At 40.0% G+C, this 22136-nt stretch overlaps 2 protein-coding genes across 4 annotated transcripts in view; one reads left to right on the forward strand and one right to left on the reverse strand.

Moving 5' to 3' along the window:
• LOC137274197 (cytokine-like nuclear factor N-PAC) overlaps positions 1-22136 on the reverse strand; it is a 63297-nt gene that overhangs the window by 14435 nt on the left and 26726 nt on the right. The gene's annotated exons all lie outside the window — the stretch shown is intronic.
• On the forward strand, positions 1454-20989 carry LOC137274193 (leucine-rich repeat and immunoglobulin-like domain-containing nogo receptor-interacting protein 3). Of its 2 annotated transcripts, none has more exons than XM_067807245.1 (2): positions 1454-1612; positions 14906-20989. In XM_067807245.1, the coding sequence occupies exon 2, from the start codon at positions 14985-14987 to the stop codon at positions 17556-17558; it is 2574 nt and encodes an 857-aa protein (XP_067663346.1). In that variant the 5' UTR covers positions 1454-1612; positions 14906-14984; the 3' UTR covers positions 17559-20989. The 2 variants fall into 2 exon arrangements, with proteins under 2 accessions (XP_067663346.1, XP_067663347.1); XM_067807246.1 differs by lacking the exon at positions 1454-1612 and adding an exon at positions 9101-9168.

Consider the following 22136-nt stretch of genomic DNA (forward strand, 5'->3'; position numbering starts at 1 on the left):
CACACAGCTATGTTCTCTGTAGCCCTACACCCCCAGTATACACACTGCTGTGTTCTCTATAGCTCTACACCCCCAGTATACACATTGCTATGTTCTCAATAGCCCTACACCCCCAGTATAGACACTGCTATGTTCTCAATAGCCCTACACCCCCAGTATACACACAGCTATGTTCTCTGTAGCTCTACACCCCTAGTATACACTGCTATATTCTCAATAGCCCTACACCCCCAGTATACACACTGCTATGTCCTCTATAGCCCTGCACCCCCCGTATACACACTGCTATGTTCTCAATAGCCCTACACCCCCCGTATACACACTGCTATGTTCTCTGTAGTCCTACACCTCCAATACACACACAGCTATGTTCTCTGTAGCCCTACACCCCCAGTACACACACAGCTATGTTCTCTGTAGCCCTACACACCCAGCATTAACAATGCCATGTTCTCTATAGCCCTACACCCTTGGTATAGACACTGCTGTGTTCTCTGTAGCCCTACAACCCCAGTATACACACTGCTATGTTCTCAATAGCCCTACACAATGCATGTTCTTGAACCAACACTGCAAACATTTCTTCTGTTGGTTAGTAATAACCTGTCAAGGTGCGTGAGACTGTGCTGTCACTTCTGTGCAGCTTATCCTGTGATCGAAGGCATAATGTTGACAAAGCAGCGACATCAATTCCATGACAGGATCAATTGGTAATAATGCTACATGCAGTCGTTTTATTGCTTCACCATTACTGGACTGTTTGTGCCCTTGGGACCATCTACATGGTTGTAGTCAGCTTACAGCAGCTCCATCTTATCAATACTGGATAACATGAACAGGGACGTAGCAGTCAGTTAATACTGACAATGTAATAACAAATTATTCAATCAAAACTCCCACTGTAGATGCAAGAGCAAATCACAGAATTTGTAAAAAACTGTCACAATTACCACTGATGGGTGCTGTAGGCAGCATATCAATTATATGAATGAGAATAAAGACATGTTTTTGTGCTGATAGTTGTTGCTAGGTAACTATGAGATCATGAAAAAAAAAGTTGTATCTTTTGTTAGCAGTATCCATTAGTTTCACTGATTGATTACATTGTATCACATTGAAAAAACATACAAATGAAACAACATGTATTCCAATCATTATTTTTATGTCAGATATTTTAGAAATTTTTTATTTTTTCTAGGATTCCTGACACAAAATGTAGCTTTTAAAAATGAATGTATTTCCACTTGCACTGATCTATAACAAATGTTCTTACTTTGCCTGGGAACAATAAACCTAGAAACCGAGTTAACAGGATGCATTCATTTCCCCTCACAGTATAACAGGGAGAGTACTGATAATGGACTAACCTCTCCCTCTTAAACTGCATCCAGGCTGAGCTTGTAAGCTGCCACCCCCACACAGGCAATGGATATGCCCAAGCAAGCACACTACCAGAATCAATAGGTTTGAGCAGCCAGGAGCATCACTGCCTGTACTTGCTTAGTCCTTCTCTCATTACAAATGCACAGCCACAATTAAAATTTGGACGGAATTTCTTGTGTTGGGTGAAGAGGAGACAATGAGGGCCACCAAGGTCCTCCAGAGTCTGTGGGTAAGTGATGGGGAGCGTTGGTTGGGCTTTTACTTTGTGATCTAACTGTACAGCCAGCCGTCTGCTCATGCCGTTTTGTGTGCTAGGCACTACAGCAGAACATTTCTGAATACTGTGTTAGTGCCAATCTCTACACCTCCATGCTTTGTTGTTATGAGTCATATTCTTCTAATATGTAGGCACCACCTGACTTTGTAACATTTTGTGTCAGGTGAGCTGGATATCCGCTATATTGGAACAACAATCAACACCAAGGAATAATTTCCTTCATGTGTCCGAGTGTTTGCTAGAAAAATAGGAATACCTACTCAAATTTCCTGTTACAACCTGGTAACATGAAGTCAATTTTGTTAGCGTAAATACATACATAATCCAGATTCACGACGTCTTCTTAATGTTGTGCTTCCATACACAAACTAATGTCTTGACCTGTTACATATTTTGGAGACTTGCATTAATTTGTTAAATTCTCACTAAATTTTATACTGACTTCAATGCTATCACTACCATATGACATAAAACTTCATTTGCACCTCATACTTAAGTGTGAACATTGCCCAAAGCAGAGCAAACCCCATGTATGATGCACCTTAGACCCCAGTCAGGAAAACATAGATCCAGTTACACAACCTTGTTTATATCAGTTAAACCTAGAGACTTCCTCAAAGGCCAAGTTCAACACTCACATCTGGAATGAAATATGTGGGAATTATCCAACCATGCTGGGCGGCTAACATCTGCCTGCGTCTACAGCCAATGTCAGTACAGTTACAGACTGGGTGTTGCAGTTTTAAGAAGTCATATATCTACTAATGCTAGGTCTTTGACGATGTGCTCAATGATAACAAAACCAGATACAAGGACCAAAGAGGTTCTAATCTTTACCTTGACAAGAATTTCACTTAAATCTAGAATAAAATGATCTTATTTTCCAAACTTTGATAGATAAATACCTGAACCAGCAAATATTTTGAATGTCATGATTAGCAACAATGGTAATTCTACAAACAGTTTGAATTCTTAGTTATGCAATCAATAGAGACTGTCAGTCTTGGTCTATATGAATAAGAGACAACAAGTATAAGAAATACTGTGTAAGTTAGTTTGACTATAGTGACAATAACAAGTGTAAGTAATACTTTGTTGGTTACTATGACAACAGTGACAATAACAAGAAGAAGTAATACTTTGTTACTGTGACAGAGACAGTAACAAGTGTAAGTAACACTTTGTTTGTTACTCTGAAAATAGCAACAATTACAAGTATAAATAATACTTAGTTGGCTACTGTGACAATAGCAACAATAACAAGCATAAGTAATACTTATTACTGTGACAGAGACAATAACAAGTCTTAGTAATACTTAGTTGGTTCGTGTGACAACAGCGACAAAAACAAGTATAAGTAATACTTAGTTGGTTACTGTGTCAACAGCAACAATAACAAGTAAAGCAATACTTTGTTGGCTACTGTGACAATAACAACAATAACAAGTGTAAGTAATACTTTGTTATTTACAATGCACATGCTGTTCTCTCTATATCATTGCTGTGTACCTCAAGTCTCCTTAGAAAGAATTGTATCAATGGCATCAGCTTTAGCGTCACTGTTCACCACCTACTATTTCATGTAATAGTGTGACAGGCATGTTACTTGGACAGCTCCAAATGAAGAATGAAGATGTTCCGCTTTGTCAAAGATAAAATGGTCATAGCTCAACAAATGCTAAATGATATATTTTTAGATAATTATAACCCTTAATGGGAGGCCTGGTCACTTCATGATCTAAAATGGGATTTTTCGGGATATCCATCTTTGTATCAACTTGAAGGAAACAAAACAAACAAACAGGCAAGTCTAATTTTGTCGCACAATTCTGGTTCATAAATCTGTTGACATTCCTGGAGCTACAGACTTGAGAGTTGACACATCAGGGACTGACAATACATATTTTATCCCGCAGGTGACTACACTTCAGGTGACCTGTAATATAGCTGTCAACTTTAAATGAGCAGCTCACCACTATACACAGCTAAGCAGCTGAGTGACTTTCTCTGTGACTTTGACCCACAATACTTAGCTTGCTGAGGAACAAAAACCTGGTATCATCACCACCACTCACAGTGTCTTTGACACTCAATACCTCATGTTAAAATCTGATGGACTAATCACTGCTTGGTTAAGTCACTTGCATATGCTGATGGCATATCCCCAGGGAGAAATCTGGCATGAAGCAATTGCCCCAGGTCTGACGGTATGGTACAACTGTCTACATACACGCCAATATTGTTGTGTTATTCTCTCTTTTAGCATCACAATATATATGATAAACACATAATGATGGACCAACTTGTCACTTGGTTTGTGTCATACTGATGAACTTTCATTACTTCATTACTTCAATAGTACAGCATACATCCAGAGCTGAGCTCCATAATCTGACAAGATACTCACTATACCTAGTTCTCATACATTGTGTTGTACCTAAAGTACGTTCTGATGGTAAAACGATCAAAATGGCTCTATCAGCTTGCAGGTTAGCTGCTGGCTCTTGTCTTCGGGTCAACAAGTTGATGTACGTCAATGAAGCTACTTTACTATGTTGATTTGCAGATGTCGTCAGTGCACTGAACTACATTTGAGTTAATGTAATAATATTGTGTCCCTCATGTTGGTATGTGGGTTTGTGACAGTGTCTGAACACAGACTAAATGTCAGTGAGAGGCTTACATCACTGGATCTCATGATCTTATTAATACCTTGGCAAAACGACAAAATGCAACCAACTGACAACCAGCCTCTTCCACACAGCACATGTTCTTACACAACATTTTAGCTGTTTCTAACACCAATCACAACATCAAGTTTCTTACACCCTTCGTACAACATACAGTTTTCTACACCCACCATACAAAACCCAGTTTCTTACCCAGTACAGCATACAGTTTCTTACACACTTTGTACAACATACAGTTTTCTACACCCACCATACAAAACCTAGTTTCTTACCCAGTACAGCATACAGTTTCTTACACCCTTCGTACAACATACAGTTTTCTACACCCACCATACAAAACCCAGTTTCTTACCCAGCACAGCATACAGTTTCTTACACCCTTCATACAACATGCAGTTTCTTTCACCCTTTGTACAACATGCAGTTTCTTTCACCCTTTGTACAACACCCAGTTTCTTAGACCCATCACACAACACACAGTTTCATAAACCCATCATGCAAAATCCAGAAGCTTACACCCTTGATACAACATCCAGTTTCATACACCCATCATACAAGACCCAGTTTTTACCCACAACATACTGCACCCAGTTTTTACCCACAACCTACACCAGGACAAGATGATACTGCTGATAGTTTGACCTGGAGACTGTGTAAACTGATAACCCTATCATACTGATGGACAGTATCTAGTGTTGTATCTGCTGTGTGCCAGTGGGTGCCTTTCTGGGCCCTGTTCCTAAAAGCTATCACAGCGCAATGACTGTCTTATGTCTATGTTAAAGTATGGGAGTTAAAATCATCTTAGCCCTACAATTGCTTTGAGGAACAGGACCCAGGCTGGTTATCAAACACACATACCCACTGACATGAGCAAGAACACAAGTGAAGCTATTCTTGACAGAAATTAACATATGCCATCTTTCATCCCCTCAGTCATGTAGATCCTCTGTCATGTCAAGCTAAGTCACTTTCACAGAAACAGTGGCTGCAGTGCATGGATGGGAAAATGGATCAAATCGTTTCACATTGCTGTTAGAATTCGTTTTGACATTACATACTTCAGTCTAGCAAAATTTATTTTGGAGAAAAAAACACAGGCAGCTGAGTGACCTGACCTCAGATCCTGTTGGTAATTTAAGGTAATTATCATAAGTTCGGAACATTTGCCTCTCAGCACATAATGTCAACTGTGGGTAACTATGGGAGATTTAGACCCTGACGAAAATCTGAAAACAACATGGTTCAGGGACAGTGTGACAGACTACTTCAATACATTTATCAGATCCTGCTGTTAAACACCTATTTCAGTATTTCAAAAATCTCACATCAACAGTATGAATAATCAACACAGCTAATAATATCAATATTTGTAACACTTGACAAACTGACAAGAACACTTTACTTTAAGCTCCCTATCGATTGGTGTCATCAGCACAACAGTTATGTGAATGTCTCTGTCACCAGGAGTGCAGTAATAACCGATGTCTAGAGCTGTCCAAATGATTTGTCTGCCACATACAAAGTCAGGTCCTGACAAGATACTAAGAAGTGTAGAACATTAGGAAGTACTGTATTTCCTGTAGATACAGACACAGATGTTGTGTGGACAGTAGGATTCTTTCTGTATATCAGTTCCCTGTCCTGCTCATATCACTGAGACATAGGCAGATATTGTCACACCTTCAGCACCCGAAAATCAACAGCAAATATCACCTTAAAGAATATGACACAGTGCTGCATCCCCACCTCTCTATATCCCAGTACTGCATCCCTACCTCTCTATACCCCAGTACTGCACCCCAACCGCCCTTCAACCCAGTTCTGCATCCCAACCTCCCTTACAATCAAACCCTGTTTACTTGGACGCCACATATCCGGACCCTCTTTTAACCGGACCCTACTCTTCTGGACGCCGAATTTTCAAACAATTCCTAGATTTCCATTGAAAAATGATCCAGTTATCCAGATGGAGAGATATGTGCAATGTGCATGTGTATATGTTGTGTCACTACAGTACTGTTTACCAAACGCCTATGTGATTTCACTCGTAATCTGTCGGAAGGCATTGGATGTGAACTGCTTAATTAGCCAACAAAACACTCGAGAGGCGTGTTAATCGGGGTGTTCATTAGGATTTGGTGTGTTCAAGAACATCTCATCAGAAACGAAAACGTGTTAAGTAGGATTAAGGTAAACTACACTGAAATTGTATTGTATATAACACTTATAAATCGACCCCTACTACCTGTCGCAATTCAAGTTGAAAATAACCTGCCACATGATCATGTGATCCCATCCGTCAGTTTACTTTCTGCAAACAGCATAAGTTCGATGTGAGGTCATATGTTTTTAGGGCATTTAAAGTTAAAAAAGGAACATGCAATTGGCAAATTAGAGACTTTTTGTCATCGATTTAAGTTTTTCATCTAACTTACCACCTGAAGCTCCACACACTACATGATTACGTCCTAGACAACCTGACAAATGGTAGCCTGTGTTCCGCCTTCCATGTATTATCGGTACACTTATATGTTATGATGATTCACTGTTATTACTATTGCCTGTTGATTTATTGATATATGTACATGAAATTTTTTGCTTTCACTTAATATTCACGTTTTGCTCGTTTGATCTAGCTAGCCGGATGTCTTGCTATCCGGACCATTTTCGAGCGATACCAAAACATCCGGATAAACCGGGTTCAACTGTAACCCAGTACTGCAACCCCACCTCCCTACACCCCAGTACTGCATCCTCATTTCCCTACACCCCAGTACTGCATCCCCACCTCCCTACACCCCAGTACTGCATCCCCACCTCCCTACACCCCAGGACTGCATCCCCACCTCCCTACACCCCAGTACTGCATCCTTATTTCCCTACACCCCAGTACTGCATCCTCATTTCCCTACACCCCAGTACTGCATCCCCACCTCCCTACACCCCAGTACTGCATCCCCACCTCCCTACACCCCAGTACTGCATCCTTATTTCCCTACACCCCAGTACTGCATCCCCACCTCCCTACACCCCAGTACTGCATCCTTATTTCCCTACACCCCAGTACTGCATCCTCATTTCCCTACACCCCAGGACTGCATCCCCACCTCCCTACACCCCAGTACTGCATCCTTATTTCCCTACACCCCAGTACTGCATCCCTCTTCCCACACCTCAGTATTTCATCCCCATCCGCCAGTACTGCATCCCCACCTACAAGTACTGCATCCTCACACCCCAGTACTGCATCTCCACCTCCCTAACTACTAGTACAGCATCCCCACCACCCCAGTCCTGCATCCCCATACAAAACAAACCCTACACATGACCTTGACATGTTGAACCAAGAGGTCACATTCACCATGATCACAGATGTGAGTGTAATGCCACACACAGCAGATGGTTGTAATTAGGTTTTGCTCTGTATCCAGCATAATCTCTTTGTACAGCTAAATAAAATCAATACTCCTTCAGTACACACTGTATTATAGCAATTGCTATTTTCTATTTTGAATGGATAATGCTTCATGACTTCTCCTTGTAATGGGCATCATGACTTATATTGACTATGTCCAAGTATTAAAATCAAGACATTGTAGAACCAGGCCAGCACGGTGCCACATCTTTCACGTATCCATGGTGATCAATGCAAACTGAAGTGGGTCAGATGGCAAGTTCCCCCATCCCTTGGCCGTTGTCCAGTGTTGATATCCACCCTCCAAAACTGATTCCTCAAAGTGTGTAAAATACCTTAACTAATCAGACACAACCGGAAATTACTGGTTGTACTAAAAGCACCCTGTGTTCTTACAAGCCACAACAACTGATGATGTACCACCAGCATTGTGTGTGTGTGTGTGTGGTGTGCGTGTCTCTCTCTCTCTCTCTCTCTCTCTCTCTCTCTCACTGATGGAGGCCACTGTCTCAGCACACTAACAGCATTACCACTCATAGTAATTAGCTTACCTTTCTAATGACCTTGCTTAGTGTGTAACTGGCATGAAATCAATAGTTGGTTATCCTTCCCGATCACCACTGCCCATCATAAATGTTATAACCCTAATGGGCTAGACTTACGTACATCGTTAGGGCAGTTGGGGAATCGTACAAAGAAAAGCTGTTAATTATGTACATGTGAAACGCACTAGTGGGAGGCAGTATGATCACTCAGCCACAACAAAGATGTAAGATGGAACAATAAGCTGGCCTGTCTAGGTGGGTACAACTAGGGAAAAAATAATCATTCAACAAACTTGGAATATTTCCTTGTCCACAATTCACATAAATACTAATAGTCGACATTTATCAATATTTTGGAATTTGTTTTCATTCAAAGTAATCTAATTTCACTAGCTGAAAAAAAAATGTCCTTTATCATATAGTCGAATTCTTTCTTTTTTTTTGGCACAACATTGTCAAAGATAAATTTGCAGTACACTGTCAGCTGTTAGCACTTGAATGTGTTATTAGGTCATGCTCTAGATAGGAGTTCATTGTGGGCAAACAACACTTTCATATGATTTCATACACAGGTCATATTTGTTTCTTTCTGACAGGACAAATGGTTATGAAACCCCACAAGGAAATTGACATATCTTCTTGCTAATGAGACATCTGTCTGACAGAATAAACACCATATATATTTTGAGTTTGCTATATGTAGCAAACACTGACCCCAGATAAAGGCATCTCAATGATAGCATGTGGCTAATGAGGCCAGATAGGCAAGCATCACTGCCTTCATATCAGTGGCTTCTGTGCACGTCCTACAGTAACACGTGAAGACCCTGAGAGGAGACAGCTCTCACTTGCCAGGTAATGTCTTTGAATGCTGATGCAAAAACATACGGGTTCATTGATACTGCGGACACATCTACTTTGAACAGTGTGCAAATAGTTTCCAAATTTTGCTAGCCAGCTGGGCTAGCTATATCTGAAAGTTAAAATAATTCACTAGTCTAAAAATCGAATGTAGAAACAAAGCAAGCTATCATAAAAAGGTATAATACTGTTGTATTTCAGGCCATAATCTGGCATGATTTATAAGTGTCTTATGAATTAACAAGTTGGAGAGAGAGATATTTTTAAAAATGACCCAATGGAAATTCACTAGCTGTTCCGCCAGTGACTATGGTGATTTACTGGACCAAATGAATTTTTAATAGCCACAAGCTAACAGGACAGTGGCTATTTCACATACTGAGTGAACAGAACCATCACACAACTTTTAAGATAGCGGACTGATGACACTAAAACTTGTATAGAATTAATATTATTCAAATGTAGTGGAAGTAACATGTAACTTATTCAATTTTGACCGAAATGCACACATAAAGTTGATTCTTTATGACTACTGCTGCTGTGAACAGGTGTTGTCCTACTAAATTGTACTGCACAATGCTTGCATCAATAGCTGGGAGAATAGCAGCCGTGCATAGCAAGTGACATTAGCAACCTGTGTGTGATCAATGGCAGGTGTGTTAGCAGGCTAGAGACATGGCTATGTCATTCTCTGGGAGTAACAGTTTCTGTGTAGTCAGTACCACCATGTACTTGCTCATCAATCTAGGGCTGAAACAATTTACTATGAGGCAAACAGGATACCTATCATGAATATTGGATAATGAATATCAGTAACAAATCTAGTAATGAGTGGACAGTTGATATAAAATTAATATTAACAGAACTACACTTTGTTTATTCATCATGACAATGGCTCAATCATTGTCATGTTAAATGTATAAGGATATCGTCATTGGACATGTTACATTTTGCATACCTCACTTTGATGATAAAGCCTAAATTTAAGGAAAATCACTCCATTTCAAATGAAATTGATTAATATTCTGTTCACTAACAATGAAATTAATTCACGAAGGGATAAGGTTCCAATAACTAAATACACAAGTGAGCTATAACAGTCTGTACTGTACTCATGGTATTGCTCTCCATCAACAGGGTATTCCTCTCTCCTCAAACACCTAAATGTGTAGAGGTTTCATTTCAATCAGATTTTTATTGACTTTACATAATGGCAGTAAACCTGAGGCCAGTTCTCTATCTGATGTCCTCTTTAATGGAACACAATAACCACAGATTCACGACTCTTAATACAGTCATGCATTACAGATCCTATTTTTGACGTTTCATTTGACAATTTGCTATCTCCAGTGATGAAATCTATTGCCTAATGCGTAGCTGATTGGAGCGCCCGTGGCCATGTTTGTGTGATCAGAGAGGGGCTGCTACTGGTGAAAGAGCACATGTCAAGCTTTAACACAATACAGGAAACAGTCAACCATTTTGGGAGAAAACGTCTTGATTGGTTTGAAAGAAATAGGATTTCACATTTTGGTCTAATTGAAAGGATAAATTTCAAAGAAAACTGAAATTATACAACATAATTTAATAGCTTATTACTAGCCTTTTTCTTCAGTACATTTGCAAGATGTAAGCAGTGAACCACTAAAATTCATACACGACAACCTTTATTGAAGTTTTAAAATGTTGGGCTAATGTCCAAAATTATGCTACCATGTGTGCCAAAATGGCCGCTATCTTAGTGTGTCCTTTAAGCTGAAGGGTTATCTTGTCCATACAATAACAGTGATAGCGATATTTACATAATCATGTGACAAACAATACAGAGTGTGTCATCCAGTGATCAGTAACGGAGGAGCCTATGACTGATGTATGTACCCCTCTACCTAAGCACTGTGAGCCCTGCCTACTGATGGAGACGCCATCAGTGCTCACTACTGGGGAGGTAAAGCTTCACCACTGAGCCTCAGTTCTATGATTGTTGAGCCCTGCTGTATGTTCTCTACTGATGGAGATGCCATCACTACTGGGGTAGCAAGTTTCACCACTGCTGTCTCACTTAACACCAGGCTGGTGGTTGAGTGTCACCTCATACAGATGCCTGTCACACTCCAACTGTAACCATATATCTCTGGCCTCATTTTAATTGTCTACATCATCACAGCTAAACAAAGTAGTGGCCTACATGCTTCATTGTTATTGATTTCATGAAGTACTGTCAAACCAGCTGTCAATCATGGCATGAGGCCCGAGTGTAACAAATCCTGATCAAGGTTTGCTGCAGACTCTAGTTAAACATCTCCCACAGAACCAATGTCTGTAATCTCGTTTTTGCTGGCTATATTTACAGAGTGAGCAAGTCCCAACATTCTCCATAAGGCTCAACTACGTGTGCAGACACTCTAACAAACAACACGACTATGCTAATGTTTTACTTCCACTGCCGTATTTGCTGTGTGGTGCTACACCATGCATGTCTGTTATAGAGATTATCTGGGATAAACACAACAACTGGCCTGTTAGTCTGAGACTTGTGAAAACCCACAGGGACTACTTGTTTCACCCTAAATGTCGCCCAAACTTGCACATCTTGATTCAACCACCAGTGTCTACCCCTGATTGTGGTCCTATCCAAAACAAGCTGGTCTCTAATATTAACTTACCTAATTAGTGCTCGTATCTTGAAGCTGATAGAGGCTTATTTTGACATTTCCACAAATGTTGATAACAGTAACCTCTGAGCATGGGGAAATATGCTTGCAATGTTCCAGCCGGTGTAAAAGAACTGTAATGCGTAAAGCTTCTACATCATAACTCCCACACTAATAACGATAAATGTTGAGGAACCTCTTTCCAGCCCTATGATGTTTCATGAATGAAAGAGGACATACAACTAAACTCACAGGAAACATTAATAAGTTCTGCTCTAAATAATGCATCTGATCAGAATCCTTCATACAGAAGAATCATATTTTCAAATATTTTTTCGGTATTGTGATCAGTGTGAGGAAAAACATCTTATGAAATTGTTCGTGCATAATGAATTTACATCCAAGTGTGCTATATCTCTTGTTCTGTTCCATGGCCAAACCTTGTTGTGCCCTGTCTCTTCTCATGCCTACTACCTTGTAACAGGCAACATCCCCTCAAAATGGCCTGCCCTCCTTCACCAACCACACAGAATAATCACTTCCCAGCATATTCAATACTTTCACTATCAGACGGAACAATAAGATGTGAGGATGTGTTTCAGTTTCACAGTAACACATAGTAATGTCACTGTGGAAATCAATAACCTGACCAACATGGCCACACAGTGAAATTCTGTCATTAATTCATGCATGTTTATATCAAGTATGAACCTCGGCACACCATTTCATCAACAATCAGCCACTTCATCTTATCTGTGAGCTTGTTCCCTTTCACCCCATCTAAACAGGTCAGAGGTAAGAAGTCAGAGGTGAGCCTTGAGTAGGATCAATCACTTCAGCTGTCACAGTATTTGTATCTGACCTACTTTAACACACAAATCAGGGAAAAATTTTTTTCAAGTGTTTCCAAATTTAAAGTGAAAAAGTTTAAGTAGTACACATAAATCACTCGATATTATGACTTCAGGACATTGCTTGCTAGACTTTAGTTGTAATTGTCCTATCCACTATCATGCTTTTATTACACATCTAAGGACATGGAAAGAAAGTGTGGCAGAAATACTGATCACCAGCAGAAAATATCACTTGATAACCAATGGCTAATCCAAGGTCACAGTTGAGTTAGTCTTAAACAAATCCTGACAATTTAAATGCTTGTTGGAATAAGGCGCATTAGATTAGTATTGTTTATCACCTCACGCTATTTTTGATGACCTATGTATGGATGGCCAGGTCTGCCATCTCTGTAATGTAGGTAGGGGCTTGAGTGACCCTACCAAGAGCTGGAACATCATCGGCACATATGGGCAGACCTTCACCATCCTACATGCAGGGCCAGATAAACCAATGTGTGGGAGGCCAGCTGCATGCACCCACCTTCTCAACCCATAACACTGCAGGGGAAAACAACTGTAACTTAAACCTCATCTTGATATATCGGGAATGATGTTTACAGAAACGTATGCAACAGGATCAATCTGCCTTCAAGCTTCATACTGCTTCAAATAACCCATGTTCAAAGAGCAGAAAGTGTTCACATCAATATGACTAAGTACTATACAACCTAACTTGTTCCCAACCTTGGAATCATGTAGCTCTATGCTTGCCCTATACAGTTTGTATTTCAATTGTTATTGTGTAACCTTTTAATGTTAAATATGGCATTCATAAATACATAAGGATGTTAAATGACTTGAGGAAGGAGACAATCACCACTATGTTTTCACTTACATAAACAACCGTGGTGAATGTTTTATTCATGGTTGTGTAACAGTGTCTCCCCATCTTGAATCGATACACAACAAAACACTGCCAATCAAGCAAGACCAGCACCCCTGGTTGCCACAGTGTTCAACATCTGACCTATTTAGTAACTGTATACTCAATTACTGTTAATTTAGCAAGGAAATATTGTCCACAGCAGAACTCATTAAAGTACCATGCAGAATATATCAATTACATTGCTGAATGTGAAATATTGCCAGCTGACCAAACTTCCTGCCCTCATGTGGTTCCCCCATCTTCCTTGAAGGAGAGTTAGTTCATACATAGATCTTGATAACAGATTAGTTCAAACAACAACTCCTTCGTTGTGATGAAGGAAAGCCTTTTAATTTAAATTTTAAGTTCAGTAAACCAATAATGGTTAATGTAACATAGTTAATGAAGACTAAACTGCTATAAGGGCTCCCTTGGGTTAGCCTGCTATCAATTCACTAGTTTCTCCTTGTAAGAAAGAGCTAGAGGGTGTGGGTGGTCAGGCTTGCTGACTCGGTTGGTCATCACATTTAAGTTGTGTGCATTGATGCTGGATTGTCTGATCCAGACTCTATTATTTACAGGCCGACATCAGATAGCTGGATGTGTTGCATTGTTTAATAATGTCAATACACAATCATCTTTATGGAATGTTATAACAAACTGTAACCTATCATGTTACAAGCTAAAAAGACAAAATATATTCTCTACTTCTGGTAGATTGTCTGTTATTATTGTTTTCTCAATTCAGATACCAATAGCATTGTACTTAGGTTAATTGTAAGATCATGAAACAGTGTACTCATAACCCACTTCTGCATGAAATACATGTAGCAGCATCTGGTGCACAGAACAATACCTTACAGCAGAACAATGAGAGCATATGGCAATAGAGCGGAACACAGAGTGTGCTGGTCCTCATGCCATGTATGGTGACACAAGAGGAGCCACTAGTGCCTACATACTTCTTTTGAGATCATGCTACATAACATATGGCAGTGGGGAGATAACTCCAGGTAGAGACCTTCATACTGCATGCCCACACCTTGTTATGGGGAGACAACTCCAGACCCACACCTTACTCCATGCATACAAATGGTTACAGGTCAGACTATTCTAGGCCCACTTATTATGTTAAAGGACAACATGACAGAGTTGGGGTTTAGTTTGCGTGGGATGTTTGCTGCCAGGTTTCAACATTTATGAGCTACTTTTACTGCAACTGACCATAAAATATCCTACATTTTCATACAGTACATCAGACATATCTGAAGACACAAGTGATAGAGGACATGATTAACTGATTGTCTGTTTGCTTTCAGCCACTCCTAGGCCCAGAGTCCAGCCAGTGATGTGTGGAGGGACAAGTATGCAGCAGCAGTAGCAGCCTGTGGACCAGGAATGGGGAAGGTAGAAGCATGGGTGTTCAGGAGAGTCCTCATAGCTCTCACCCTTCAGTGGACTGTGTTGCAGCTCTCTGCCCCTTGCCCACTACACTGTGTGTGCCAAAACTCTACAGACACAAACATTACAAACATCACCTCGGTCATATGTGCTCAAGGAAACCTTACCGCAGTGCCAAAAGATCTGCCCCAAGAAGTTACATCTCTCAACCTCAGTGGCAACAGAATTGTGTTGCTAGGAGAAAGTTTTTTCACAGACATCAACTTACAGCAGTCTTTGAATACCAGTGTCTTTGATAACCTTTACAACTTACAAATACTTGACCTAAGTCAAAATGCAATTTCTACCATCCAGCCAAATGTCTTTGAATCTTTAGGACTTGTGAAAGAGTTGAATCTGTCAAGTAACAACTTAACAGACTTGTACAATGACATGCTGTCAGGCCTGACCACAGTGGAGAAGCTGAACTTAGGCAGCAATAATATTGCCAGCATTGAGAATAACACATTTCTCTACCTGGAGCAGCTTCAGATCCTTGATCTCAGCCACAATGACCTGCCAGAACTACTCACTTTCTCCTTCCACGGTCTGCAAACTCTTAAGAAGCTCTACCTTCAACACAACAAGATTACACACATCGAGTTTGGAACCTTCTCATCTCTCAGCAGTCTTCAGGTACTTGACCTAAGCCACAACAGATTCACTGCTATTGATACTCTCACATACTTCAGCCTGCCAAGTCTCACCTCTCTTTCTTTCAAAGGCAACAAACTACGAAAAGTGATTCCAACTTTCAATGGTACCAACGAAAAGCTCCTGAATCTGAGCCTAGATGATAACCAATTCCCCAACATAAGCATTCCAGTGTTTCGGGGACTTGATAAGATGGAGGAACTCAGTCTCAGCGGCATGCCTTCACTGACCAATGTAGCCTTTGACGCTTTCCACGGTCTTCCATCACTCAAACACCTCAACCTTAGTCACAATCCAGGCCTAACACTGGTGCATTCACACCTATTTGATCACCTTCCCAAGTTGGTATCAATTGATCTCAGTCACAACAACCTGTCCAGCCTATCATTACTGACATTCCATAACAATCACAAGCTACAAACGGTGAAGCTAGACGGCAATCATTTTACATGTAACTGTGGCTTGGCCTGGTTAGCACAATATGTTACCAACAACTCCACTGTTTACAGTGGGGACCTACACTGTCTTTCAGACGGTAAACGAATACATCTTACCAAAGCTACAAACCTCCATGAAATGTGTAATGAAATTCCCCAGGTCAATACAACAGAACTCCTATTCTTTGCAATTGGATCTTCTGCTCACATCACATGTGAGTTTGAACCTGACCCTGATAGTGTGGTGATATGGACCACTCCTCGCAACAAGATTCTAACCTACCATGCCTTCCACCCTGGTGTGATATCCCACATGCTGAGCAAGGAGGATGTGCAACTCAACAGCTCCTTCCACGCCTCTCACTACTGGCACAACAGCTCCAGCTACTACGCCAGTCTCAGCAGCTACAAGGACAGGATTGTTCTGCTCAATGATGGTTCACTATACATCGACTACGTTCTCCGCCTTGATAACGGTCCTTATAAGTGCTTAGTGATGAATGCAAACTACAACTCTTCGAATGTGATCATGGTCAGTCTTGACTACAGTGTCTTATTCAATGTCAAAGTCATGAGTATCATTGTGGGTTTAGGATGTGCTGTTTCCTTTCTTCTACTAAATATCATATACTCAATCATCAGAGCAATAGCTCGACGCCTAGTCAACAAACGTCGCAGGGAAGCAATCAGAAAACTCCTTGAAAACCTGGATGTTTACAAGACTACACAATTTGCAAGACTACGTGAAAACTACAGTGGCCAGCTGAACCGCATCAGGGACCAGTATCACAATCAGTTCCACCGTCTGAGTGACAACTACTACTCCCAGCTGAAGCGGGTGAGGCGGGGTTGCTCTCACCAGGTCGTCCGAATCAGGGACAACTATACAACACAGGTGGGGCGACTGCGTAACTACAGCTCACATCAGATTGAGCAGATCCGTGAGATGTACAACAACCAGCTGTTGAAGATGCGTGACTATGGGTCTCTGCAGATGGTGCGTCTGCACGAGAAGTATAAGCTTCAGCAGCAGCATGTCATCAAGCTGCTGGAGACCATGAACTTAGACAACTGCAAGACTGTCATAGAGACTGAGTGCTTGAGGACAGAGAGCATGATCTTTGATGTGGACATACTGAAAGATACAGAGGATGGTTCCCTTCCACCTCTCTCTGGAAGTGACTCAGAATATATCACTGCGTCTAGTTCAGAAAATTCGAGTCAGGACAGTTTACAAATGTCACCATGCCCTCATGATGATGAACAAGATGACCTTGAAAGACATATAAATACTCAGGAATTGAACAGTCGTCTACCTGATGTAGAAGAACCTCAGGTAGTTTTAGCACAGATGAGCAGCGAACAGGACCATGACAATGTCTCATTTGTGATAGACATGAATGTGAAAGAAGGGGACAATGTCAGGGAATCTATAGTGTGAGTGTGACTAAATCAGGTATAAATGTTGCAGTGTTCAAGACCCACCGGGTCTAGCAAACAACTGTCTACCTGTAAACATTTCTCCAAACTGTCTGTGCTTGTCTACATCACACTGTATACAGCAACAAGTCTTACTCTCAGTGGTTCAAATCTCTAGTTCTCAGTGGCGAGGACTTGCAATTGCGTATCGAGAGCCATCAGACAGTGTGGATATGTGTTTACAGGAAGCAGGTGGATTGACTGGTGGAGTGAATGTATATAATCCAGAGATATACATATTCTAATCCAGAGACCAAAACTGTGTCACGTATGAACAGACCTCAAGGCAAACACTCAGTCCACATTATTTTCAACAATGAAATATATGCAATATTCAGAACATTTCACACTTTCATATTTGTTTCAACACTGTTTATGACCTAAGATGTATCTATGTTTAGTAGCTGTTCTTGCTTGGCCAGCCTATGTTCTTTAAGTTTTGGGCAACATGCCAAATTATACCGCCCAGAAAGGCCAGGATCAATGTTAATAATAGTTTATTGTATGTTTTTATTTGTCTTGTGTCAAGTTCACTGAATTTCTTTTTCACACTAGCATCCATCTAGATTATCCAGATTTGCTGTGATGTAAGTGGCACATGGCAGAGGCAACAAGTGTACTCAAACACAGCTCACGTAGGTTCCCATGTTGCTGACACACAGAGAAGCCCTTGGAGATCAAGCACTCACATTGCTACCACTTCTCATCCCACTATTTTGTTTAGACTCTCATCAACACACAGATCAATTAGTGGAGGCAAGTTGTTCACATGAAACAGCAACCCAGAATTATGGATAGAAGGTTCCTCTCGATTCGACTGATTTAGACTTGACTTCTTTTATGATAGCAAGAAATGTCTCACTCTTGTGAACCATGTATTGATTGGCCAGATCAATGGGCTCAGATAGATTTGGGTTGGCTTGTGTTGCCTTCCTGCTGAGGACTAGGCAGAACTCCCCATACTAGGACCATTACTGAATGACACATGTAATTATTGAAGAGGGAGCTGTAACAATTTCAATACTTACACTATTAATAAATCTTTTCTCACATTTCCAAACAAACTGAACATTATTAACATTATGTTATTCAAGGTGTAAAATTATAAAAATTATTAATAAAATATTTTCATAGGTGCATAATTCTGTAGATGCTCCTGGTGCAACAAGTGAAGAATATGACAAGGATAGCCACTTCTTGAGCTGATTTGATATGAGATTTTGCCGTATTGATCTTTTGCCACTATATGTTCTACATACAAACAGATTTAATTGTGCCATACATAGTATTCCTGTAAGTTTACAAAGAAATGTATATCCACTGACAATTCATGCTCATTTAACAGATACACATGAGTGTTATAGGAGTATAAGCATATAGACCTGATTTCTGTTTCCATTATATTTTCACGTTTACTCTCAATGCCTCTTATTGGCCTTTTCAATTAAATTTTGATTCCAGTTTAACTAACTGAAGCTGTAATTTTCTTGGGTTACTCAAGACTTCTTTAAAACAATTTCTTTCAATGTTATTTGTACTGTCACTAAATTTATTGTTCTTTGCACTTATAGACTTGATTTATGTAATGCACAATTTTAACGCACGTCTATTGATATTATTGTTGAAGGTCTTATTTTCCTTGCTTAGCTCTCCAACTCTGTCTTCTGACAGTTCTAGAAGTGCATGAACATGTACAATGGCACCCCTGGTGATTAGTGAGCCCGGCTGATGGCAGCTTCACTCCTACTGGGGTATATGTTACAAATAGCAACATCCACCGGTAATTGACGAAAGCCATTCTATTTTAACCAAATCTTATTGCATTTCGGCATATACATGTGTAGTAAAGTATGTAACTGTCACTTTACTTTTTCGAGTGTGTAATGATGTGTTGATTTCATACTGCCCTTATCATGTTGACTGCTACAACGAGTATACGCATAGTATCAATGTCTGCTCAAATTTGCACTATGAGTTATCTTGTAGCTATATCAGTGGTATTTTTTAACAAATTTCACAAGTTGGCAAACAGGCACAAGAAGCAGTTGTCCTTGGTGGTAACAAAGAACGACAGGAGACGTTTGTTTCTTGTACCTATTTTTCCAACATGTGAAACTTGTTTTACAATACCACTGATGTAGCTATGAGATAACTCGTAGTGGCAAACTTGACCAGAATTGATACTATATGTATACTTGTGAAAGGCAGTCAATGTGTTGTACCTGATGTTTTAGGAACTTTTTAACCCAGACAGAAGATCAGGAGCAGGTTTTGACTGATGACCATTGTCCACACCAGGCTAGCTATTCTCAAAACTTTCATAGCCCTACAAACTTATTATGCATATTCTTAACACACTGGCTACGACCAAAGTTAAGAATTCTTAGGGCTACAGACATTTCGAGAATAAGGGCCTTGGCTCTGATTTCTTGTAACAAACTGAAGTTAGAGGTTTTTGTTAAATATGGGAAGATGCAGCAGAATGTTTTTTTTCTCAAATGTGAAAACATTAAATTCTGACTTATTAGACAATTTATGTTTGGTAATTGGTTTCTTAAGCAGTTTTTTGTTGTTTTTCTTATAAGAAACGCAACTGAGAAACTCATCTGTCAGAAATTTTCAAACCTTGTTTGAAATCTGAGTAAACATTTCAGTAAGTTTCAAGAAATCAGAGGCAGGCTGGTCCCACTGACAGACAATACATGCCTGGAAACACAGTTTCATCTTAGATATTTACTACCATTCAAAGTTGAGTTCTTTTTATCTTGTGTAAACTTCCTAACACGAAAGTTCCACTGTTAATTACACTGGATGAACAGTTTATTATTCCTGTTGATTTCTCCACATGACACAACATTGTCACTGAATAAGGTGTTCGTGATATCGGGCCCTAATTTCTCCAAACAAACTTAAGTCTGAGTCTTGACTTAAGTTTGAGTTTTTCCCTGAATTTACTGAAATTGACATTAACCTAAAAAATAGTAGACAGTTTGATTTTTGTGAATATATTGCTTAAGGTGTTTAAGGGCATTAGGTATTTTAAAAAATGCATTTGAGTTACAAATAAAGCAGTTTTAAATTGTCAAACTCAGTTTGAAATTTGAGTAAAAACTTAAGTTTGTTTTGAGAAATCAGGGTCAGGTGGGATAAGCCATATGAATATTAACCTTCTAGCGCCTCAAAGATACCTTGGGTTATCCTGGGAAATAGTGTCCATTATGTTTCTGTGTTTTAGAGAATAGCTCTGAGGCCTGGAGTTTGTTTCAAGAAATCGGGGCCTGATCCAACATGGATGTATTTACTGATTAGAATAGAGATGTTTGAATGTGTCGTTTTATTCCAATGTTACAGAGATGTTATGTTACAGATATTAGTAAATATCACAAAATAGAATTTAGAGTTTTGTTTTCTATGAAGCTGAACACTCGGTTGAGCTGGATGTGTAATGAGCATTCACAACACACTGGCCTGAGATGGTTAAGGAATGTCTGTATACTGGTCTGATCTGGGTGAGAATGTCCAGTACGACCCAAAACACACTGGTCCTAACTGGATGAGAATGTCCTGTACAACATAGAATACACTGGGCACTGTTGAGTGGAATGTTCAGCACAAGACTGGTCTAAGCTGGGTGACATGTCCTGTGCAACACAATATGTGCAATGGGAATAACATTCATGACATTGCATGACGATTGAGGGCTGCCATTTCAAAATGACCAAGTTTGAAACAGAGAATAGGTCAAGCCCAAGTCATTCCTCGCAAGTCATCATGGTCAGAAGAACAAAGTGGGCAGAGTAAGGTTGTACAGAACATGCTGAGGGTGATCAGCATGGTCCAGTATTTCTGTCTATAGTTCTATGACAGCATCTACAGATACCCTGCTTTGTCACACACTTCCTCTCAGATTGTCATCAGGGGACACAACTCCACCACTAGAGCAGTCACCTGAGATTGGACAACACTTTCCGAAGACTGTATAGCAAAAACATCCATGACAAAGTTGGAACCAGTGATGGATTTCAAAATCCAACAGTAATGTCAGATCATGCATCTGACTTTCTGAAACCATGCAAATGAATCACAAAACTAGACTTTTAAAAGAAACCATACATTACAACCTAGGGGTTAATTCAAGATGGACATATATGCACACAACTATTTGGGGATAAAATATACTTCATATGTCCTCTTTAGCACAACAAATCATTAATGATTAACGTAAAACTATTAATGTCCCCATCAGTTAATGTTCCTGTATGTTGAGCTGGTTACAATCAGGTCTTGTCTTGAACTGAACATGTAGAACTACAGGTGCAAGTATCCCCACTCTAATCTTGGGTGGAAAGACAGTCTTCGAGTGGTCATAAGTCTGTTGCACACACCAGTCAAAGCCTTACCAGGACAAATTTCAGGCATGTAAAATATTGCTAGATGAGGTCACTTTACGTGTAAGATTGCATCCAGTGCAAATAACATTTTCAACCACAAGGGTATAGTGGTTCACCTGACGAAGGAGCAAGGAAAGGCCCTTAAATTT

The sequence above is a fragment of the Haliotis asinina genome, chromosome 2, assembly GCF_037392515.1.
Source record: "Haliotis asinina isolate JCU_RB_2024 chromosome 2, JCU_Hal_asi_v2, whole genome shotgun sequence".
NCBI classification, from domain to species: domain Eukaryota; kingdom Metazoa; phylum Mollusca; class Gastropoda; order Lepetellida; family Haliotidae; genus Haliotis; species Haliotis asinina.